At 37.8% G+C, this 25,631-nt stretch overlaps 2 protein-coding genes across 7 annotated transcripts; both read right to left on the bottom strand.

Annotated features, from left to right (window-relative positions):
- Positions 1-4,036: 4,036 nt before the first annotated feature.
- Positions 4,037-11,203, bottom strand: LOC122344685 (probable global transcription activator SNF2L2). Of its 5 annotated transcripts, XM_043238230.1 has the most exons (7): positions 10,775-10,789; positions 9,610-10,653; positions 8,009-8,238; positions 7,671-7,776; positions 7,276-7,377; positions 5,246-5,378; positions 4,037-5,076 (listed from the first exon to the last, which is right to left on the bottom strand). In XM_043238230.1, exons 2-7 carry the CDS (start codon positions 9,658-9,660, stop codon positions 4,925-4,927), a joined length of 774 nt encoding a protein of 257 aa, XP_043094165.1. In that variant the 5' UTR covers positions 9,661-10,653; positions 10,775-10,789; the 3' UTR covers positions 4,037-4,924. The 5 variants fall into 5 exon arrangements, with proteins under 5 accessions (XP_043094165.1, XP_043094163.1, XP_043094164.1 ...); XM_043238228.1 differs by lacking the exons at positions 9,610-10,653; positions 10,775-10,789 and adding an exon at positions 10,919-11,203; XM_043238229.1 differs by having other exon boundaries at positions 9,610-10,841.
- A 3,449-nt stretch (positions 11,204-14,652) lies between these two features.
- kank1b (KN motif and ankyrin repeat domains 1b) lies at positions 14,653-24,870 on the bottom strand. 2 transcript variants are annotated; one of them, XM_043238333.1, is made up of 12 exons: positions 24,672-24,870; positions 23,018-23,093; positions 19,536-21,959; positions 19,363-19,449; positions 18,571-18,670; positions 18,218-18,337; positions 18,052-18,139; positions 17,206-17,425; positions 15,831-15,973; positions 15,498-15,698; positions 15,301-15,399; positions 14,653-15,173 (listed from the first exon to the last, which is right to left on the bottom strand). In XM_043238333.1, the coding sequence occupies exons 2-12, from the start codon at positions 23,046-23,048 to the stop codon at positions 15,120-15,122; spliced, it is 3,567 nt and encodes a 1,188-aa protein (XP_043094268.1). In that variant the 5' UTR covers positions 23,049-23,093; positions 24,672-24,870; the 3' UTR covers positions 14,653-15,119. The 2 variants fall into 2 exon arrangements, with proteins under 2 accessions (XP_043094268.1, XP_043094269.1); XM_043238334.1 differs by lacking the exons at positions 23,018-23,093; positions 24,672-24,870 and adding an exon at positions 22,643-22,770.
- Between the last annotated feature and the right edge of the window lie 761 nt (positions 24,871-25,631).

The raw sequence follows: 25,631 nt of genomic DNA, 5'->3' as shown, positions 1-25,631 counted from the left end.
TGTTAGTGAACAGAACATCAGGTAGCTCAGGGACTTGTTCAGCCTGACATGTTCTTGGCACACTGTCACACTGGCTGCATCATTTGAATTGATAAAAAAGAAAGGGAAAAAAAGATTTTCTCCTTCCTCTGACGTTTTGATCCTCAAATAACGAACGCTATAGGCTTCTCTTTTGTTTGAAAAACACTTTGCTCCTTTCTGACCCGATTTTGTTGTTTTCAAAAACGTCCCTCGAAATGGGTTTGTTTCATCTGTGTGCGTGTGTGTGTGTGCGCGTGTGTGTGTGTGTGTGTGTGTGTGTGTGTGTGTGTGCGCGTGCGTGTGTGTGTGTGTGTGTGTGCGTGTGTGTGTGTGCAGTATTATACGCTTTGAGTCACATCAGTTGGCAGCTATTTCTTCATTTAAGTATAGTACTACATACAAGTACAGCAGATTAATAGCCAATAACATTTAGTAACTAATAACTATAAAGTTTGACACAACTTTCTGGGGAGTAAAAAAAGTGTAAAAACTTAAATAAAACTGAATAATAATTATTATTATTATCATTATTAGAAAATGAAGAAAGCTTTTTTTTCAAGGCTTTTTAACTTACAGCAACTAACTATTAAATAGTTAGCATAGTTTAATTCCTATATGCAAAATAAATAACCTGAGCAATTTGATAAATAAACTAAAAAGTAGTCCAATTATATTGCCTAAAATAGATTACGTTACTAACTATAATTGTTATTTGCAATCTGTAATAGTTTACAGTTTGTAAGTAATCTCTGAAGCTTATTATGCTAACAGAATGGAAAAACATATACTTTTTTGTATAACTTCATGGATCTATGTGTGCAAAAGAGAAAAACAATATAAATTTCCCACAACAAAAGTGGCGTGCTATCAAGCCTAATAATGTTTTACTAATGGCTTTTGAGTGGTTTGGTGTGGCAGTAATCCTGTTCTCCTCCTCCCTCATTTTCTCTTTGACAGTAGCACGCATCGTATTATGATCTGTATGCAAAATATAAGCAATAGAAAAGAGTTTTCTTTGATATCGGTAAAGCCTGAAGCCTGTCTAAAATGGAAGACTTTTTCTTTGTTCTCTGTGTAGCACTGAGATCCTGGAGCTGGAGGCTGGAGCCACTTATAAAATGTTCCAAACCTGTATGAATTATTTCCTTTGTTCTGCTGAATACAAAATAAGATATTTTGACTACTGTTGTAAACAAACTGTGGACAGTAGCCAATGATATCTAAATATATATAATCACATTATATCTTATTCTGTGCTCAACAAAATAAAGATATGGTAAATATTGGGGGTTGAACCACTGCTTTAATCTTTTTTCTATTATCTTGGGGTTTTGACATTTTTTCCCTTCTTCATTGCCCATGTAGAGCTTTAACTACGGCAGCTTTTTGGCCCCATCTTGTGGTTTTGTGGAGCACTCACATTCAGGTCTTCGATACACTTTCTTTTTATAGATTATAAGTATAGGTATTGTCTAAAAGCTTTTATGATTTCCGCTGTTTCTAAGAGCACTTAATTTATATCTACTGCCACAGAAAAGGTTCGATTATTTTTACTTATTACATTTTATTATTAATTTTGTTATGTTTATTACAAATTCATATAGGCTGCATGGCGCTTTAAGATCTTCATCGTTTATCCTGGAAGAAACCTAGCACAAATACATTAATTTGAAGAATTAAACGCACATGCTCGCTGTTTTAAAGATTTTAAGGAATCATATGCTATGCAGTTTGAAGAATTGATCATTGATAATGTGCTGCAAAGAGTCAGCCTTTATTTTTATTTAGGCTATATGATATGCCACTTCATTTAAAATGGACCATTATGCTTTCTGATGTAACTCTAAAATGGCCTTACAAATAATAAAAGTTAAATCAAGTATTCATGTGTATTTGTAAATCACTATAAGGTGTGATTTAATCACTCGTCTGTTGTTTATTGTTAGATCTTGATATAATAATAATTTATCCTTATTGTAAAGTCATAGTTGTTTGATGTTTCAGAGATGTTTTTTCTGTAATAACTGAGGACATCAGTGCTATAGTGTCGATCTGGTCTGACCAAAACAATAATTAATAATGTTTTTTATATTTGGATGTTTAATAAATACATGTACGAGAGCTCCATGACGAGCTGTGTTTTTGTTTTTTTATATTAGCCTTAGAAAGTACCTTTATACAAACAAACACACATTAGAGATTCTTTAAAGAAGCAGAAAGGCATTTTTGTTCAACTGAAATAATTTTTAAGTGCAAGGGACAACATAAAAGCATTTAAATGGCTACCACTCTAAAAGCATCTTCAAACAGAAAATGTCCTTTCTATTCTTCGCCAGCTGTTTATAACCTGAATTAATTTGATGTTAAAACACATGAAATAGCAACAGGCCAGGAACTGTTTCTCTCTGTTATAAAAAGTAAATATTGTTTGCCCATTGCTTCTGCACCTCCGACAGCTCGGCTCCTTAATCAGACCAACATTTTGTAATTAGACTATACTACCACTACCAGCCTGCAAACATGTACGACGATTCTTATTTATTTTTTCAATACTGCCAATTATTGCACAGTTCCTGCAGAATAATAATTGGTTTGGATTGTTATAGCACGCAGAGATTTCCAAAATCAAATTTGCAATAAAAAAGTAGTTATTAAGATAAGAAATTTCAACAAACATAACCAAATGTTATTTATGCCAGCTAAGTACCAAAACCGCTCTAACATATTACGAATTAATAAGAAAAGTGTTTATTTTCTTTCATGGAAACATGGTCTAAAAAACAATTGGATATAATAATTACATTCACATGACTTGTCCCTGCATATTCTTCTCCTTTGACGTTTCCTTGGCTTTCCTTATGATACGTGACGTCTTAATAACAGGTAATTTTTTAGTAAATGTAGCGGTAACCCCCAGTGCTGATTTGTTCAAATAGTTTCCTATTATGGTTTGGGTTTTGACCTAAAAACAATGGTCTTGTGCTTTAATTACCCATCCAGCATAGAGCACATATACAGTAGTCGACATTTGAAGTGGATCAAAACCTCTAATCAGAGTTGTCCTAAATCCTAAAAACCAATATGCGTTCTTGTCTTGGGACAACTTTGATGAAGTTTTTGATCCACTTTAAATGCTGAATACCGTTTACACAGAAAACAAAGCCGAACTGCTCAGCGTTGGCCTGAGGCGTCACCGAGAAAAATAACAAGACTGTCGGACTTTCACATTATGTATCACTGCACACTGCATCACAATTAAAACCAAAAAATATGTTCCTGTATAATAAATGAAGGCCAGGCTGAATCATTTGAAGTGTGAAGAGTGTTTGCATTGAAAGTGAAAAGTGCGCATAAGGTTTAAGACAATGTAGTTATATGCCTTATTTCTCACCACAAATATATCAATGTATGATCGATTTTTTTAATTTAGTAAGGCAGACAGAAAACTATGTGGAGAGTGATGTGAACTTTTATGCACAGGTTAGATAGAAGCAATAATAATAATAATTATAATAATGTATTCAATCCCTTATTATTGTCCAATCTTTTTTGTAGCATTCCTGCTAAATAAAAGAATTTTAAAATATTTAAAATATCTTACAACCCTATTTTTGAACAGCATAGAATAATAATAACACTAGAAATGTATTAAATATGCAATGCATCAGTGATTAATCTCAACAATAATGCATATGTTAGTCAGTCAAGCATTCTTAAATCATTTACTTTTTTAATAAACCATTTTTTATTTTATTTTGTAGCAAAAGTGTAATGCTACAAAATAAAATGGTTTAATAAAAAAGCATATGATTTAAGAATGTATAATGACATAGAGCCTAGTTTTGTAGCTTTGTAGTATTATCTAAACCTATTTGTAGAAAAAAAAATGCTATTAACGAATTAACGTAAAATTAGTAAAATCAAATACAGAGCTCATAAAAGCTCATAAAAAAATCGTACTTAACTTTTCATTAAATACAAAGCAAAAGAGCAAACTGATGCACATTAGCGCATGTGATTTCATAAAAATTTTTATTTTTGTAATACGGTGACTTAAAACTTTCCCTTTCACATCATATAAACCCCATACACTTTAATTCCATCTCTCCACAAACACACCACTTCTCCCATCCATCATAAACTGAACACACAAACGTGACAGCATCATCAATAGGTGCCTCTCTTTGAGGGCAGTATCTGATCTGTCACCAAAGAATACATTGCCATCATGCCCCGACTTCTCTATGTACTGACAGTTAAGATCCTGTGATAACTAAAGAAAGATAAAGAGCTGCTGAATAAAAATTTTCCTTTTTTCTTGTTTTTTTTTTTTTTTTTTTTGATGTTAACAGTTAATGAAGGAAAGGGAAACGTACAAAGAGGAGATGACAAAGTGCTCATAGTCACAAAAACCACAGATTAAAAATTCTCTGAAACAGAGACATAATAGCTTGCAAATTTAGCACAGCTTATACCATCTTGAAAGATTGAATGCATCCGTTTAAATGATCATACAATATCATAATATGTCATATCACCGTTTTTCCATCCTTGGGGAAAAAAAGAGTGAACGTTTTCAGGCAGTCCGAACTTACAGACCTTTTTTTTTTTTTTTTTTTTACCATGATATTTTATATCTATTTTGGGTTTATGACTTATTTACATTTTATAAATACATGAAAACAGAGCCAATTTCAGATGTATCACTGCAGAAGCACTGCATTAACAATGTTATCTTTAGAATACAAAGGTTTTACAAAGGAGTTTTAAGCAACCATAATAATGAGAGATCACATTCTGAGCAATTCCTTGACCGAAACATCAAGAAAACCAGACTGAAATGGCCATACAATGTTCTTGAAATGGCATACAATGATTTTTATACCAGACTGTCATTTGGGGTCTAATTTAATAGTCCTCTTGTGTTATTCTCACATTCTTTGCCAAGGTCTTCATCACTGTTTGTGACTTCCTTTGAACTGGAATTACTAGGATCGGATTTATTTTTTCCTTTTTTTCCGTCCAGCTTGGGATTTGTTGATTTCGAAACGGGAGCTTTTAAGACAAAACATTTACACACTTGACACCCAGAATACAGACTTTATCTTTAATAACCTGATAGATTCTGATTCATAGTCTTATGCATTTATTGTATTTTAGGATTTACTGATTATGATGTATTGCATCTCTAACTGGACAAGACAAGGCACGCGTTTTCACTTACGCTCTAGATTTAAAAGACGACCACCGTCTGCTTCACTGCTTCCAACGGCATCATTGTCTTCGGCGCTGAGCTCCACTATTCGCTGTCTCGCGCTCTCAAAAACAGACTTCAAAACAATGGAGTCCTCAAAGATCTAGGATAAAGAGAGACATTTAACAATCTCCACACAATTAGTCAGCTGCATTTACTAACGCGAAATATCCAGGCTCGTTTTAGGTATGGATTGGTGATAGGAACAGGTATCATTAACGTTCGATAATTTAATATTAACATTTTAGAAACCAGTCTGATTGAAAGGAGAATCGAAAGACCAAATCCTGACTGGACGAGAGGAGGAGCTGGGGATGGAGGAGGTTAAATTGTTGATAATACTAAGGGACCTTATATATGAATGCTGACATATGCGTCATATTCCTATAGGTCAGTGTGTCTCAGCCCTGGTCCTCAGGGCCTCCCTAACACTGCACGTTTTGTATGTCTCCCTTATCTAACACCCATTTCAGGTCCTGGAGTTTCTTTTAATGAGCTCATGAGTTAAATTATGTATTTCTGATTAGGGCGTTGAGGACCAGGGTTGAGAAACACTGCTATAGGTAGACGTGGATCAGCTGAGGGTCTGAGGGTTTTCTTCTGTTGAGCACAAAAAAAGAGATTTAGATGAATGTCGGAAACCGAAGATTTGAGGGTAGCCATTGACTTCCCGAAAACGTTTTGAGTCATAGTTTTACTATAGTTACAAGTGTTTGCTTAAAAAATTTTTTTTAAATATCTTCTCCTTTATTCAACTGAAAAAAATTATTCAGGTTTCGTACAACTTGAGGGTGAGTAAAAGATCACAGAATTTTGAATTACTTACAAAGTACTAAAGTAATAGTTTTAATGTTTAAGGTGTCCCTATTATGTCATTTTTAAGGCTCCTCATATATTTTGGGAGTCATCTACAGTAGGTTTACATGCATGCAAAGTGAAAAGCCCCTTTTGTTTTCTCAAAATATACATTAATGTCACCCCATTTTACACCGATTCTCAAACGATTAATTTAAAGCAGTTCTGAGATTCAGTCTCTCTAAACGGCTTCTTGGCTGACTTTTGACTCGACGTATGACATAACGTTAATAACATGTCACTTATTTACATTTTAAATTTAAAACTAGACATATTTTTTGTTACAAAAACCCATCGATCTGCTTCAGAGGACCTGTGATATCCCCCCCCGAAGGTGTATAGGTTAGTTCTACTTTGCAGAACTTGCGGATATATCAGATTTATGGAGCTTCAAAATAATGGCTGCTGTCCACAAGCATTACCATTTTTAAAAAACACTGTGTTCATCTGAAAGAAGAAAGTCATATGCAACTAGGATGGCTTCAGGGTGAGTGAAATATGGGGTCATTTAAAATTTTGGGTGATCTATTCCTTTAAATATGTTTCTGTATGGGGAAAAGACATATCATACAAGATGGAATAATGGCTCACAGCAAAGATATTTTTTTTCATTCATCTTTCAATCACCGTAATGTCTGAGAGAGCTCTACTGTTGGTCATATTGGCTGTTGCTTTTAAAAAGTCGCTCTTCATTTGCATAAAGTTGAAGGACTTTATTGCATTGCTTGACACGCCCACATCCGGTCGCCAACGATTGCTTGTGTCGCCAGAAATCACCAAATCTCCATTGAAATAAATAGGATCGTGTCGCTATGCCACTGAGTTTCACTTGTAGTGTAATCGGGGCTAAAGGCGGGAAATATACAAATGTGTTACGCCATGAAATGGATTTGAATTACTAACGATTCATTTAGGCTGTATAGAGTTGATTATTTATTTGGGAGACAATAACCTTCGGAAATACAACTTTGCAGATCACTTACATTCAAGTACAGCTACATTACACATTTGGAAATGGCATAATAGGGACACTTTAATGCAAATATGAAAAGAAAAAAAAAAAAGTTAAATATATTTGCATAAATGTTGCAATACCACTGTAGAAATTTTTAAGTATTTTTAAAACAAATGTACACAAGTCAAACCTGAGATCCTTCCAAATTAAACGTCTGAGCATTGTGGCACATCTGCATGATATCCTTTTCCAGGTCAGCAATGCACCTGTATTTGTGATTACGTACTCTCTCCTGCATAAACAAAACCAGGAAAAATTCAGAACAACAATGAATAAGATCAATTAAAACGGTATATAAACAGACATATTTCCTGTGAAACTTTAATGGCAGATTTGCACAGAATCAGTAAAAACATTTTGCCGATGTTGATCAAAAAAAGCAGCCGGCAAAAAAACACAACCCGTGTGAGGAGAGCAAAGTCAATACATTTCTTGAGCTGAAAAGGATGTCAGTGTGGAAGTACAGTAAGCATGGAAGAATAGTCTGGAGGGAAATGGGGGGGGTTTGTGGGATGACATGCTGACCCTGATCCTCCTGAAGTCGACTGGCTTGCGGATGAGCTCATAGTACTCTGGCACCTCTTTTCTTGAGGGCAGCTGAACGAAACCTTTACTGATCTGTCGCCCCAACCTGTATAACAGCGATATTTCAAAGAAGAAGCACAAAAAAATTAGCTGTTATGCATTTTATTGCGCGGTCTGACATGGAGCACACGTGCAAAAATAAAGGGAAAGAGTACAAACTTAAAACTGCCGGCAAGCTTCTTCGTTAATCACTTTGTTTTTAGCGTCACGATTTGCATCATGTCAAGAAATAAAACAGCCAACAACAACCTATTAAGTCTGTGTGTTTAACTACTGACGTGTCCTTGTAGTTGATGACCATGTCTACGATGGTGTTCATCTGTTTTGTGAGCTTGGGAGGGTTGGGCGGCAGTTTCTCGGCAGGAGGGCGACCCCGTCGCTTTTTGACCTTCTCCACCACCTCCTGACCAGTCTCAGAGACCTGGTTGCCTTGTTGATCGCTTTTTCGTTTCTTTAAGTTACTTTCCTCCTCCATAACCTCAGACACTCCGTTTTGGATGGCCTGAGACTGAGCAAAAGACATGGAAACAGGGATGAGCGCTACCGGATTTGACAGAAATAAGGATTTTGCAGTTTTACATGTATGAAACTAAAAAAGTATTGTCACTGTGCACATTTTAGGATCAAAAATAATACCCGTGAATAATAGAACCTATGAATAGCAATTATTCTATTGCTTTCTTTCTTTTGTTGCCTCTTCATTAACTTTTCATTGAACAAGAAAGAGAAGTGATATTTTGTTTATCCTTTTTTAAAAAGACAAACACAAGTTATACTTTAAAATACGTTAACTTTTTAGATAGCCAATAATAATGAGCAAATATTTATTGAATCAAGGTTAATTTAATGTTAATTAACAAATGTACTATTTTTCATTGGTATATTTGTGTTACAAGATTAACAAATGCTGTTAAACGCTATAAATGTTATTTGTTCATGGTACTTAATGGTACTTACTACATGACATTACTTAATGTTAAAGGGAAAAAAATCAATCCAGGGTGTAGATACATTTGTTTCTTCATCTGAACGGATTTGGAGAAGTTTAGCATTACATAAGTTGCTCACCAATGAATCCTCGCAATCAATAGGTGATGATAGAATGAGTCCAAACAGCTGATATAAACATTACAATAAACCAGAATTAATAACGCTTAAGTTTTTATGTTCACGATAAGTGAACTGATGGACTGAAGTTGTGTGGGGAGGGGATTTTATTATGTTTTTATCAGTTAAAAGCAACGTTGAAAGCGATATTACGGGATCATATGTTAGCCTAAAGCAGTGAGGAATTTGTTTATTAAGCTTTCCGCTTCACAAGACATTAATTAACGGAGTTTGATTAGCCGTCCACTATTTTTTATCAAGTTTGAACTCATTCTGACAGCACCCATTCACTGCAGAGGATCCATTTGCGAGCAATGCAATGTTGAATTCCTCCAATCTGTTTCAATTTAGAACCAAAATCGAACACATTATGGATTGCCTGAGGGTTAGTACGTTTCAGCGAATTGCCATTTTTGGGGAAGTCTATTTCTTTAACAAATTACACTTGATTGTAAAGTTTTACTGAGTTGCAGTTTAGGTTAGAATTTCAAACACTTGTTTCTGAATACAATTCTAATAACGTATAAGAGCTATTCTGGACATTACTATGCAAAAAAAAAAAAAAAAAAAAAAAAAAGCAATAAATTGATGGTGCATGTAAATTTGATAATCATTACTGTAGCATTAATAACCATCACAGAACCTCATTTTAATATAGCATTTCTGTGCAATCATCAAGCTAATTAATGCACTATTATGTAGAATAGCCGACTGTTATCCATGTTAAATGTTAAGCAACATTTAAAAGCAAGACAGTCAGAATTTAAATTACTAGGCATGAACTTTCTGGCCTCTCCTCCGAACACGTCCAACTCATCATCATCTTGGCTATACGTCTCACCAGGCAATCTGCCTTCAATCTTCAGTCCCCTCTAACGCGAGCAGCTGCTTTCACTTCCATTTTAATATTTGATAAAGAATCACTTAACAATGTCCCACTAGCTCTGTACGATCCAGCACGGGGGCTGCTGGGGAGGCAGGAGACGCTGGTACGCCGATCTTCAGTCCCATTGTGAATGAAATGATTGACGTTTACGGCGATGCCGATCTCCAGCCAACACGCCTGACTTAACGGAACGGTGACGGACGCCGAGCGCGTTTCATTAAAAACGGCGCTGGAACGCAGCGGCTAGCAACATGCACGCGCCTCACGTGTAATAATAAGCAAATGCGGAATTCGCTGCGTGCGCGCGTGCGTGTGTGTGTGTGTGCTGTCGAGTCTGTGTTTTACACAAAGGCAATTAAAGTGCAGTGATATGCCTGCCGCAGAGAGCATATGAGAGGGATGAAAATATGAATTCTGAGTATGACGCTATGCAGGCAGCGCCAGCCATTGATGTCTAAATCAAACACGAGCGCGGCGCACAAAACGCTCTAATATACTTTTATATGCACCAAGAAATCAGACGAAACAAGACGGCGATGTACTGACGTGAGAGAACAGCCCTCACACAGACGCGAACATTTCATGCAAATATCCTCTACGCGGGCGGAAGACAAATATGAAAGAGCGCAGAGAAACACACGGAATGCATTTATTCACACGTACCCCAGGGGACCATGTGGAAGGAAGGAGGCCTAATAATCAACAGCATAATAATGGAATGCACACTGAGACACACACACACACACACACACACACACACACACACACACACACACACACACACATCTGCTTGCATGCACAGTCGCACAACTGAAAGCGCTGCACACAAAACATGCAGGGTGCTAGCAAAAAGCACATTCAGAAGAGTCTGTACTTGGCGCAGCAAGCCAAAAACCCTTGTTACGCTATACAAGTCTGTTCCTGTAACCTCTAGAAAGAAGAAAAAAAGGTGTCAACATCCACACAACCGATTTGTCTGGGCAATGCTTTCCTTCACCAGACACAGTTCACACCTACACACACACACACACACACACAATTCCTCTCTCACTTTCTGTCTGTGTGCCCATGTGCTGAAGCCTGGTGTGATTGCGTGCTCTATGCGCAGGAGAGAGAGCAAGTGAGAGAGAGAGAGAGAGAGAGAGAGAGTGAGTGTGTGTGTGTGTGAGAGAGAGAAAGGAAGAGGGCGATTTACCTGACTGTGGTCTCCAGGCTGGCTCCAGTCTGGAGGAGAGAGAATTAGCAAACCAGCATTGCAGCGCGCAGCCAGTCTCTTCATCAGCTGATCACTCAAAACGCACAGCCCGAAAGGGGGGCGAAAAGCGCCCAGCTTTTCATACACAAATCAATTGCCGTTAGGATGTTGAGAGAGAGAGAGAGAGAAAGAGAGAGAGAAAGGAATAACTGCGAGATGCCTTTCTGCTAGTTTGTCCCCGTGGAAAGGCCTGCAGCTCGCTTTTCTCTCTCTCTCCACCCTCTCTCTCTCTCTCTCTCTCTCTTCTTTTTTCTCTCTCACTCGCTGCATGTTTTAATATCGACTGTCGCAATCTGGTTTCTTTTCCTTTTTTCCCTTTCCCGTCTCCCTCTCTTTTATGCTCTCCTTCAGTCTTTTTAACCGCCCCTCTGTTAAAAGAAGCGGGCTCCATTTTTGTGCCTATGCAGATGGTTTTTTGCAAGCTTTACTGACATCTTGAGAGGATTCCAGGGTTGTTAATGTTGCGTTGCACACACTCTCTAACACACACGCATACACACATAAATTGGCTAATGGCACGTTGTATCTGCGTCTGGGAGCTTTTACAACAAAAAAGAATAGAGATTCTGGTGAAATCATTTGGGGTTATAAATGTTACCAGATAGCCCAAAACATAATAGTTTCTGCCTGCTTCCCTTTGAGAACTGAGACTAATAAGTTAGAAAGCAGCTTCGCGTGTAGCTCACAGACGTGGCATATGCTTAATTATTTTTATGCTGTATTATTGCAAGGGCTCAGCGGTGTCCTGATAGTACTTGGAATGTATTCTTGGTCAAATATAATCGGCTGATGGCAGACCTGAGACACATTCATTTGGAAATGATGTTGCTGAATCGGTATGTGTGTGAAAATGTGCTTTATTAAGTAAAGATTTGATACAGACAAAACAGAGCCTGAGAAAATTGTGGCACTGGTCATGCGTTTGTCATATTTCTAATTGAAATGAATCTCGGCAATAAACCATAACTTCATGTGAGCAGCAAATAAACTCAGAAGAGTTTGTGACGGTACATAAAATGGGCACTATAATGTCACGTGTTATTCATTTTAGCATCTGATTTTAAATCCATTATGAAAGTTCAGTTTAATAAATTGCCAAAATTTCCTAGGAGGCTAAACTGCCATCTGTCATCATAAGAAATCCCTGTGATGAGTCATATTTCTGCTTTCAATATTTTCTTTATTAATTTTCATGAATGAAATGTGCCTCTTAAGTGTCTGCTTAAAATCAGATGCGGTTTTAAGATGCAACGTTGTTCATGTACATTTGCCATGGCAACATCTTCATCACTAAAGCCATTGTTTCGTTTATCAAGCAAGCTTATCTAATGTTTTTTTTTTTTTTTTTTTTGACAAGCCTCTGAGAAGTATCGGTATTGTTTTATCACGCAAGAACAGATTTTCAGTGTATGCATGTGTTGTGGTATGATTACACGCTGTCATAATTTTACATTTCATATGCATGTTTTGCTATCAGGTCGACAAGGGCATTTTGGTAAAACATCTCAGGCGGTTACTATGGCAACACCACGTTTTACTGGCTGCAGACCGAACAGAGCTGTAATACTATAGCATTCCATCACAAAACACAGACACACACTTTGTCGTACAGACACACTTAGCTGAACATTCTCAAACACAATGAGTCTCTGAGCTACGGAAAGATGAGCTAAAATCCAAAGACACGGTGAACTATAATCAAAATCAAATCAATGTAAGCCCATGCGTGCATCCACATGTGTCCGGCATCGAAAAACATAGATAAACAGAACGCTACATTAAAAAAAAAGCAAATCTTCTGAGCTAACCTCAACAGACACAGCCTTCAAACTCATTTCTCACCAAAAGATATTGTTTGTATTATATTACCGGCTGCCTTTTATCTGATAGTCATCTATTTTCTTTTTCACAACGAGGATTCTACAGAACAAGATTTGTGCTTTTTATATTTCTTTTTTCATTCTTAAAAATGTCGCTCTTTTTTTTTGTAAGGAATTCCTTTTGTCGTGTTACCAATTGAAACATGAACGCGTGACCTCAAAAATGGGCTCCAACTGATCGTCATTGCGCTGTAGAATGCAATACCTCATAGGATTTCATTTAAAAGATTAGTCCACGCAAAAAATTAAGTCAAAAGTGTCGTCGGTTACTCACCCTGAAGTTGATTCCAACCTTGAATTTTTGTTTCCTGTGGAACACTAATTAATACATTTCGAAAAATGTGCTAGCTGCTCTTTTCCAATCTTAAAAAAAAGAAAAAAATTGCTATTTTGACACTATTATGACTTAATGACAAAACATGATGTGCATTTATATATATATATATATATATATATATATATATATATATATATATATATATATCTATATATATATATATATATATATATATATATATATATATATATATATATATATATATATATATATATAAAAATGACATTTTTGAGAAAAATCCTCTCTTGTGAAATGCTACTGAAAAGCAGTATAAAAGTAGTGCTCTATGTACGTTTTTGGGGTTTCATCGTGTTTTCAGTGGGGATAATATCCAGTTGTAACAACTGATAAGCTCTTTGTGACAAGCATTACATTTAAATGATGTCCAAACAATCAAATGCCCTTCACACACTGCATGTAAAAGCCATGGAGTGGCATTTCTTATCAGACTAATAATTACCCATCTGTTTGGGTTGGGACACCGTAACTCTCTATTGAGTAAAGAAGAGCACATCACAGTCAGATGGCATATGTTCACGTATCCAGACCCGTTTCTATAAATGCACCACTGAAAGCATTCATAGCAGCTGTATCGGTGTCTGGTGTGAGAGCTGCTCCCTCCAGAGCAGAGGCTGGTAAAATTAGCTCATCACCGGCTGTGCTACTGAACACCAATATCTTATAAGCATCGAGAAGGCCAGGTGTTTTGCTCTTCAATCTAAAAATGAATTATACAAACAAAGATCAACATTTTAAGATATTTTGTCTTCCAGCTAAGGTTCCCATGGGGAAAACGGCTTAATGAACCCACTAAATGTCACTGTGAAAATCCTACACTACAAGACTTTTAAAATCGTATATTTTGCAGTAGTCACAGAGGAAAAGCGGTCAATCATTCAGGATCACACACTACCAGACTTTGATCCGATCACAACAAATGAAAAAAAAAAAAAAAGTGTGCTAGATGCGTAACAACAAATGAAAAGCTCTATAAAATCGACGTAAATTTTAAAAAAAAAGTCCAAAAAATATTAATAAAATAAAAAAAACACTGGTCTGCAATCGTGTAGAGTATGCATTTCAGCTTTTACATGATAAAACCTAACCAACTTGGTACTTAATTAGCATTATCTTCATCTTAAATGTTACTTTTGAAGTTTTCGAGTAACGTTCTGATTTTGGTCAGAAAATGTCTGTACTTGAATGCAGGTGTTAACAAAAACCTTAATTATAGTTTTTTATTAATTGTAGGCAGATATCCACTTCCCGTGCCCTTATGGTTCATGCTATAAACCATTTCAAGGAATGAGAAATGATTTAGGTCAAGTTTGAAACTAATTCGGCCTATTCAAAAGAATCAGCATTTCAACACTAGATGGCATTACAACTGCTTGAATACTACAGATCTAAAACACACAAGAGAGGAAAGTAATGCAATGTTTGCAGTAAACACGAGGTGGTGATGCAATCACATATTTATTTAGATATCAACATGACATTTACATTTCTTTAGTTTTTATTATGACATTAAAATCTAGATATCATATCTTGGAAGTGAATACTTGATAAAATATACAAGAAATTGCAGCAAGCTTTAAAAATGGTAAAAAAAAAGATATATAATCCCCCAAATGCATATAAATTCATATATCACCTAAAATTAATACATAAAACTTTTCACATGCAGCTACCTGTTATAGTAGGTCTTTATTACTGTGTTTTTATATGTGGGAAACATAACTGTCAGTATAGAAGAAAATAAATGATGCAGCTTGTAATACCAACAGTGCACTGCGCTTTTGAATATACTGCTCTCTTTAATATTACACCTGTTGGAAAACATAACCTGTCGCATTCATTTCAAGTCATATGATCGAGCAGGTTGCTCAGGGGGGGGATGAAGAGAGCATGGGAAAACCTCGTATCAATCAGAAGAGCTTATGCGTGGAACAGGTGGAGTCTTGCTTCGAGGGGATCCCTGTGGATGAGCATTCACACACACACACACTCAAACAGAAACTTGTTCAGCCAGTGTGAGAAAATGGTATTGGTGAGTAAGTAAACTACTACAGCGGAGTACAAAAGTAGACAAGGAATAGTCATACCCTAGGTTGGCCCTTTGAGTAGTTGACATGGGCATAGAGAAGCATAGCGATATCTTTGTGTCCAGCCTCCAGAGCAATGGACAGAGCAGTGCTTTCGTCCTGGCAGCACGCAGACGCAAAACACAGCGAACAAAAGCATTAGTAAACAGTAATAAGCTTGTAAATCTTTTCTCTCAGATAGCCATGTGGTTACTCACATTGTCAGTCAGCGTGGAATCACAGCCTGGCTGGGCCAGTAAGAGTTTGACAATATCAGCATGGCCGTGTTCACCAGCACACATCAGAGCAGTTGACCCCTCATCATCCTGGATGTTGACCTCTGCCCCAGCAGCCAGCAGAGCCCTGACCATGTCTATACGCCCATGACTGACCGCTAGCATGAGAGCTGTCTGACCAGCCTATTGAGCAAACAGTACACAAAACACAGGATACAAAGATACCCTCGGGCAGAGATGGTTTTCTCAGTTGCTCATATGAACATAGCTATTCAGTAAAAAAAAAAAAAAAAAAAAAAAAAAAGGAACTGATACCTGGCTGGCCTTGGCATTAACATCTCCTCTGCTGAAGAGTTCTTGAACCACCATCATGTCCTCTTTGGTTTCCACAGCAGCCAGAGAGGCAAGCATTATGGGAGTATAACCGGCCTTATTCTGATGATCTACATTACATACTCCTGCAAGAGACCGAATCAAGGCTAAATTAATCCTCTTGAGTGTCTCTCAACAAAACAATGTAATACTGTGATTGTGTGTGTGTGTGTGTGTGTGTGTACATATGCACAGATGACAAAAAAAAAAAACATTTAGGCTGTGACCTATGGTGTGATGCTTCAAAAATTAAAAAAAATATATATACATAATAATATATACACACACACACATATAGATATATATACATAAATATACACACACACACACATATGTATATATATATATATGTGTGTATATATATATGTATATGTGTATATGTGTATATATATATATATATATATATATATATATATATATATATATATATATATATATATATGTATATTTATATATATATATATATATATATACACACATATACACATACATACATACATACACACATACACACACCTGGTTTTGCAATGTTCAAAGAAAAACTAACAAGCACTAATATAAATATAAATATATATACACATATAATGCAACTAAATAAATAGTAATACAGCTAAATAAAGACTGAATGTACTGAAGCTTGATCTGGTGATTTCGAGGTACCTGCAGCAAGCAGAATCTTTACTATGCTGAAATTAGAGTGTGACACACTGTAGTGGAGGGCTGTGTTGCCATTTTGGTCCGCCATGTTGCATAGGCACAGGACATCGGGCGAGACATGGCGACAAGCAAGAGGAAGTCCTCCACGATCTGTGGGCATGCCCTCTTCTGACTGGACACACAGAACCACTCCTGCTGCACTGTGCTCAGACACGAACGCTTTTACATAGACACACAGATAAAAAAAAAAAACAACAAACTAAAATGTCAGGTAGAGTATCTGGGTAAACCACACAGAAACTTTTTAGAACAAAAATGACACCAAATAATGAAGCAGGCTTAAATTACTTTTAACACAGAAAGAAAATACAGCAACACTATAATTTTAAACTTTCCAAAATGCCACAGAGCACAGAACAATCTGATCTATATGCCAGAGTAATTATGGGATAAGAGTGAGTAAACACAGAGCACATCAACAGCCGAGCTTTTCAGACTGAAATACATACACACACACCTGGTTTTGCAATGTTCAAAGAAAAACTAACAAGCACTAATATAAATATAAATATATATACACATATAATGCAACTAAATAAATAGTAATACAGCTAAATAAAGACTGAATGTACTGAAGCTTGATCTGGTGATTTCGAGGTACCTGCAGCAAGCAGAATCTTTACTATGCTGAAATTAGAGTGTGACACACTGTAGTGGAGGGCTGTGTTGCCATTTTGGTCCGCCATGTTGGCGACATAGCACAGGACATCGGGCGAGACATGGCGACAAGCAAAGAGGAAGTCCTCCACGATCTGTGGGCATGCCCTCTTCTGACTGGACACACAGAACCACTCCTGCTGCACTGTGCTCAGACACGAACGCTTTTACATAGACACACAGATAAAAAAAAAAAAACAACAAACTAAAATGTCAGGTAGAGTATCTGGGTAAACCACACAGAAACTTTTTAGAACAAAAATGACACCAAATAATGAAGCAGGCTTAAATTACTTTTAACACAGAAAGAAAATACAGCAACACTATAATTTTAAACTTTCCAAAATGCCACAGAGCACAGAACAATCTGATCTATATGCCAGAGTAATTATGGGATAAGAGTGAGTAAACACAGAGCACATCAACAGCCGAGCTTTTCAGACTGAAATACAGCTTCACTATACATCATAAATTAAGTTGGGTTTGCCCTTCTTTTGTTTTCCTAGTCGAGTTATTTATTTCTGTGCCTTGATAATTAATGCCCAGAAGTTTCATAAACATGTTTGCTCACTAAATCTAGATTAATGTTACAGACTAAAGGAAACTGAAGTCTAATATTTTCATGTGCATTTTTCCATATGTGTCACCCTTTCCTTTTAAATTGCTACTGATGCGAAAATGCAGAAAAGTGAAATGTGAGTTTGTATTTATTTTTTGACATGCGAAAAATTCTGGAAGAGAAAAAAAAAACCCAACAACATTAAAAGAACATTACTGTCCTGAAACTCACCAGTTCTCTGTTGGATATAACCTTGCTACCGTTGAGGTGAACCTCCAGAGTGTGGCAGGCAGAAAGCATCCTCTCACTAAATTTATATCTAAACAGTAGAAAACAAATGTACCATGATAATGTTTTGCTAAACAGCGATGATAAAACAAAACTTTCTTTTCAGAACCTTTCTTTTCTCTTGGGAATCTTCCCTTTATCTTTGGTACTCCCCTCTTTCTCCATCTTATCTCTTATTTTCTGCTCTTCATCCTCAGAATCAGCACCCTCAGACAGGTCCACTGTACCTCTGTGTGTGTGTGTGTGTGTGCGTGTGTGTGTGTGTGTGTGTGTGTGTGTGTGTGTGTGAGAGAGAGAGAGTTAATTAAATGTACAATCCATAGGACAGCAATGCATATTATTCTAAATTAATTACACAACCAGTCTGGTAAAAGAATTATAGTTCAGCTCAGCATTAAGAAAACAATAGGACACTGAGGTGAATTTATTAGTTATGATTAAATAATGAAATCCTTTATTTACCGATGTGAGGGAGGCTTGGGGTTCATACTGTCCATGGCCTTTATGTTGGTGCTTTTCCTTTTCATGATGGACCTGAGACAACGATCATCACTGGGTGAGCCTGAAAGAAATGCCATCATATTCCTGATTAAATTTAGAAGATGCGACACAATGCGTGACTCAAAATGTTTAAGTAAAATTTGATATTTTTTCAGGAGTTTTTTGGATACTTTTGGTTGTTGGAGTTTGGAGGTACACTTAAATCTGCATACAGTTGATGTTTATCTCCCTTTCCTTGCAACATAATACTTAAATAAGAAATGAATGTGAGGAAATCCTCAAATTTGCAGATCCTTTCATTCAAAGAATTCCTGAAAAATTCCATTCTTGCTCATGACAGCCCCTTAACATGCACACGCTACTTAATGCACACCTGTTAAAGTCACCTTTTATTCTCTAATAAAGACTCCTGAAACACAAACATTTCCGTCTTTCAGAAAGCGTGCGCAGAGCAGGCTTCCAGTGTGGATGGTATTCATGCCTGTGTCTGCCACATACCAAAAGACATGAGAGCATTCCACAAGCCAAGAGCAACCCAAATATTCTAAGTGCAGGGCTTATTCTGCCAAAAGACAAACCAGAGAGTGCTATTTTCACCTCCTGTTCAAATTCCAATGAAAAAAGACTGCTCTGAAAAAAAAGCCTCCTCCGTTCCGTTCTTTTTGTATCCTGCATGCATTTCTTTGTCGGGTGGAGTCATTTAGTCCAGGATGCTGTACTTTTGCTTGCTAACTGACACAAATAAATACATACCATGAAGAGCAGCGGACATCTGCAACTCCATTTGATTCTTTTCTTTAACTTTTGAAGTTTCAATTGATGTCTGGTTTTGAGCAATGCCTGGGAGTTAGAAAGAAAATGATAAAGCATCTAAACTGCTAAAAAATGCTTTCAAAGGGAGAAACAATAATTACACACATCATTACCTCCAACTTGTTTATCTAAAACACCGTGGGACTGTAGAAAGGCCTCATGTTTCGTCCCAGGGTGACTGTCAGTTAATAGGTCCTGTTGTTCTTTGAGTAATTTCTGCATGCGATCTATATAATGGTCAAGTCCAGGCTCAGTCTGCACAAACATTTGGCCCTCCGAGTCACGTACTCTCCCGTCTCCCACTTCTACGCCAATGCTACGCGTCTTGACCGGATCAGGCAGACGGGATGGACCGCATGCAATGTTGCGCGTATGGAGTCCGATGAGGATATTCTCATTGATATTTGCCATTCCAACACCTACGTCACGTGTCACAACACTAGGAACAGCAAGGGTACTTGTGCCTCTATCTAACCACGCAGTTGTTCCAACAGAGCGCATCTGAACAGCAGCCGTGCGGTCGCAAACCTTCCCATCTCCAACCGCCAGCGATCGGGTCACTGCATGTGCTGTGTTGGTATGTCTTTCCCTGGTCAGTGTGTGCTTTGTGTTGGTGCTGGCTTCAGAGATACAGGCTTGCAAAGTGCTGGTGCTGCGTGAGACGGTGCAAAAGGCTGTGCTGGTACGCTGAGACATTGTCTGAGGGATTGCCATCACACCCAAATCAACACTTCGAACTGGGTCAGTGAGCGTCCCTTGGGAATTTAGTGATTTAACCGATCTGACATCCACGTCACCACAGCCAACCGTTTGGCAAGAAACGCTCTTTTTGTTCTCCGAGGTAATTGTGGCAGCATCACACACAGACACTGTCGTCCCAACACCTTGACTGTGCGTTGCCACACTCTTACTTCCGACACACTGGTCTTTCTGCTCTACTCTTTTGCGCACTTCCCACTCTTCCATAGGCGTATCTGGGCCAGACGACGCAACCTTCACCTCGGGTTTGCATGAAACTCCAACACCAATGGAAATCCGCTCTAGTCCTCCTCCAGCAGCAGAATGCACAAGGTTGTCGTGTTTTCCAATCCCAAGAGCGCGAGTTTGCAACTCTGTCTGGGTGGCGGCGCAGTTTACCTGAGGGTATGTGGAGGAACTCTTGTCAGCGCGGTTTCTCGCTTCTGCTTCCCGAAGTTCACTCCTCAGCCTACCCATTTCTGCCTTGAGCATTGCTTCTTTAAGCTCAGCCTCCAATGTCTGAACCCGGTCACTTAAATGCTGGATGGTTTGCTGCTGCAACTCTGTTTCTACTTCAGATTCCACGTCGGGCATAGTCACGCCGACAGCCACTGACCTGGTCTCAAGTTTGGCATCGACAGCAACATCCTTACTGAAGTTTGCTTTGTGTTGATGAATGACAATGATTTCATCGATGCGCCTGTCATCTCCAACACCGACTGACTTTCGATCCTTCGTCTTGAAAGCTGAGGATTCAAGACGTGCATCTTGGATCTTCCGTTCAAGCAGCTGCATTTCAACACTGAGCTGTTGAAAATCCGTCAGACCAGAGATGGTGCTGTGCTCCCAACCCTCCATCGCTGGTTTGTTGCTCAATTCTTGTACATTTTTGTCAATGCCAGGGCTAGATCTTTGACCTTCATCTTGGCTCTTGACCAAAGCAGCCAGTTGTCTCTTTTCTTCCTGCAAAACAGCAATCTTCACCTGTAGGACAGGAATGGCCTTCACTTGCTCTTCCAGGTCCTTCAATCTTCGTAAAGCAGCTGCCATCTGATCCCTGACCATCTGGAGGTGGAGTGGACTCACACCGCTCACTGGAGATGCCCGGCCTGAGCTTGAGGGGCTGATTTTCATGCCGCTCCCCAACAAGGTACCTTGCCTGGGCTGGTCTAAGACTGTCATCTTAGCACCTTGATTTAGGGCACTCCAGCTTGTGTATGGAGACAGGGTACCGGTAGAGCCAAGACCGCCAAAACTGGCCAGTCTACGCCGCGGCTGTGGTTCTGGAGGTCCTTGCTGCAATGAGCCTTTCTCATGTTCCAGGCGCCTGCATGTTTCCATTAGAGTCTTGTCAACTAGAGAATTTGATTTAGTCGGGGTTGGAAGTTGTGTGGTTTGGGTACGTGTCCCTTGTTCATCCCTCTGAGAGGTAGCTAGGTCTTGAGGGACCTCTGGTCTCTGATTGGAAGATTTAGGTTTGGAATGGGGAAGTGGCGGTCTTCCTTTGTTGACAGAAGAAGAGGAAGAGGATGAAGAGGGAGAGGTTTTCTTGGCTTCATCACTGCTCACCGAGGACAAGGACTCTGAGGAAGTCCAGTGTGTGGTGTTTATGATGCGTTGCGGCTCAGAGGCAGCATTTGCCACCCCTGGCCTCTTGTTAAAATGCAGTCGGCGAATGGTGTCACTTCGCTCGAGATCATCCACGTATTTAACAAAGTCTAAGTCAAGCTGGTACCCATATGGTGTATCGATGCCGAACGGGCTACTCTGAAAAGAGTCGACAGGGATCTCACTCCAGTCTGTTTAAACAAAAAACACAACAATGACCTTAGCAGAATAGAAAGTTTAATACTGAGGCATCATTACCTTTGGTTGTTTTTTTTTTGTTTTTGGAAGAGCTAACATAACTGACATGCCTGACAACACAATATAAACACCACAGCACAAAATAAAAAAGTGCGGAAAAACCAAAAAGAAAGCCATTTCAGAGTTCAAAATAAAATAGTACATACACGTTTTTTTAGAATCTAGAAACATTTCAAACAACATTCTAAACCAGTGGTTCCCAACCGGTGTGCCGCGGCACTAAGGGGTGCCGTGAGATCTTTTGAGGGTGCCGCCAAAATTTCGGGGAAAAAATTCCAAGGGTGCCTCAAACAAGAAAAGGTTGGAAACCACTGGTGTAAACAGTATTCTCATATCATCTAGGACTAGGTATAAGGTGTTGTTGCATGCAAACTCTCGAAATGAAACAAATAAATAAATAATAATAAAAAAGCTACGGAGATTTTAAATATCTATTTCCTTATAAGGGTGCCGGGAACTTTTGAAAGGCTTTCCAAGGGTGCCTCAAACAAGAAAAGGTTGGGAACCACTGTTCTAAACGTTTAAAATGCATCTGCTTCCTGTGAAAAAGCCCTATGCATTCCTTATTAAAAACCTCAGGTCCATCAAAATGAAATATATTAATTAATTTTCTTACCTGCTGATTCAAATTTCCACAAAAAAAATGTAAATCTAATAAAGTTCCAAGAAAGTTCAACTGCTCTTTCTCCTCTCTTTCCTTGTCTTATTCCGTCTGCTCTCCTCCTCCAGGAGGCCTTCACTCGCTTATTTTACACTTCTCTCCACCCACAGCTTTTTTTTTTATTCCCTTCCTCTTTCATCCACTCAAGCACTCTGAAACTTTGAAGGAATAAAAATCACGCTAACCATGCCTTTTACAGAGAAAAAAAACAAAAAAACAAATCGACCCCCTTTGCATTATTCAGAATAAAAAAAAAAAGAGAGCATGCAAGCCAAACCCATTTTGCTGGTAACTGGTAACACTCCAACTGCTGAGTTTGATGATTCTTACGTTGTTGATGAAAATGTGTTTCTTGAGTCATGGCAACTGACAATATCGCTGTTAAACGTCTCAGCTTGTGCGAACGCTGGGAACACAAGAACAGAAAATATAATCAAAACGCATTAAATATATCCCCTTGGATGTGCCAGTTGTTGGTTAGCTGATAAAATGTATTCCTCAATAACAAAGTATTGCAACCGGAGCTCTGCTAGTAATATTTTCGAGTTCCACAAGAAACCGTTACAGGTAGTGCAAGCTGTATTTCATGTAACAATTCAGTCACTTCAATCGAACAGCATATAAAAAACTGGACAGGTGTGGGATGAATGCTTTTTGTCTGCTTATTTATGGTTAACAGGGATTCATTATCTTTTCATATTCTGCCCCTGCTGGAGAAATTAAATGTAAGCAGTCTGTAGTTCAGCAATACACCATGTGAAGAAAGAGAAGAGGCTGAAAGAATGAGAAAGTGATGCAGTGACAGTGAAACATGAAGGGGTTGTTCAAAACGGTTCTTTTCTCAGATCTCTTTGAAAATGCATTTGGGGTTTTTCGTGAGTTTTTACAGTTGCTGCAGCTGCAAGCAGGAGTGACAGCAAGTAAAAGCACGCTCGTCCACAACGCAGTGTCACTTCCTTCTGATTATGACTGAAGTTAAGAATGAAAGACACCCTGCAAACCAGGAGAAGTTTGCACTGTCACTGCAGACAGATATCTGAAACGTGAGACCTGCTTTGTGTAAAGCATTGTGTCAGCTGAATTGCTTGGCAGTGAGAGGACACAGACACATTGACAACACGCACGAATGGACGCACACTGATCCATGAACACACACACACACACATATATATACATATACATATACATATAAACAAACAAAGGCTTTAGAGCATAAAGTAGCACCTGAGAATAACAAGAAACACTCAACAGAGAGAACAACAAAGTTTTGCATCATTTTTCTGGCACATATTAAGAAATACATTTGTTTTTTGAAAAACAAATACAACCTGAAATGACTAAATGGATAAATCATGTATACATCCCATACGTACGTGATTGAAACATTGATAGCAGACAAAAGCTTGATTGCTGCATGTGACAAACGCCCATGCTGTCGACTTTGTCTGCACTCTAGCGAAACAACTAAAAATGTAATCCTTAAACACAAACAAAGGCCGTTTTGTTGGAACGCGATGAAAGAGGGAAAAGCAATCTGGTTAGAGCATTCTTTAAGGGGAAAATATGCATGTGTGCAATAATGGACATAATCTGCTCCTGGTACAGACCAGTATATCTAGGGCTCACTGGATTACACACTAACTGGAGACTAGCTCAGCTGTATCACAGACAACAGATCCATGAGTAACTTCAAAAGAGAGCGCAATAACTAATACCTTGTTTATGGCAGCAACCTTGCCTTGATACATTTTTAAACAATTCTCTGAAACGTTAATGGTATTTACATACATTTAAAGACAAAATAATTTATATATATATATATATATATATATATATATATATATATATATATATATATATATATATATATATATATATATATATTTAGAATGCCCACAGGAACAATTAAATAACACAAGTGAATAACTTCCTAAAGGACAGGCTCCCGTCTGCTGTGGTGCAGGTGAGTCTGTTGTTTACATACCAGAGATGAACACCGCTCAGCGTTTCTTCTGCGTTCACAGCTGAACGCTGTCGTTCGTCTTGAAACGGTGCTGCAGGTTTGGAAAGCTTAGGGTGAGCAGCCGGTCCTGAAGTAACTTTATCGCGCCGCTCTGTAGACACGCGTACGGACGAGTCGCTGCTTACGTCATGACGCACTACGGCAGGTGTGCGGCGGTCCTTCGGAGGGAAACCGGAATACCGCGCTACTTCGTGCGCCTGGTTTAAATGCGAAATACGCCACGTGTGGGGTATTGTTGTGCATGTTTAAATATGGTCTGTGTAGAAATAAACTCTATTTAAAAATAAATAAATTAGTAAAAAAAAAAAAAAAAAAAAAAAAATATATATATATATATATATATATATATATATATATATATATATATATATATATATATATATATATATATATAAAATGCAGCCTATACAAAAGGATAGAACTCAGAAAATAACGTTTTGTCAAAAATCAAGCAAACTAATAACAGACGTCTTCAGGATTAAAGTGGCATCTGCTGGCCGTTTTCTGAAGTACAGATCTGTCTTTAGAGATGTGCATTGCATTGTAGAGGACCTACATTTTACTTTAGTGAATAAAGGTGCTTAGAAAGTCTATTTCTGTCTATATTTTAAAAACTACAAGTCTACAGAGACGCTTGATCTTTTTTTCTCCCCAAAAAATTATTTTTAGCAAAATTTTAACTGTAATCGTGAAACTTACTAACCAATGAAAACAAGTGTAACATGTTTTATAGTTACGTATTAATAAGTATTGATTATAAAAATGTATATAATGAAAAATTATTTTATACACATGTGACTTAGTCTAAGAATTTTAACCCTTTGGATAAACTTTATTATAGTTTGATTGTTCCCGTTAGCACAATAAAATAGAATACATTAAAAAGAATTTAAAGTTTTACTAGTTGATTAATATTTAACT

The sequence above is a fragment of the Puntigrus tetrazona genome, chromosome 5, assembly GCF_018831695.1.
Source record: "Puntigrus tetrazona isolate hp1 chromosome 5, ASM1883169v1, whole genome shotgun sequence".
NCBI lineage: Eukaryota > Metazoa > Chordata > Actinopteri > Cypriniformes > Cyprinidae > Puntigrus > Puntigrus tetrazona.
Note: the sequence above shows the minus strand (reverse complement) of the source record. Positions and strands in the feature narration are given on the sequence as shown.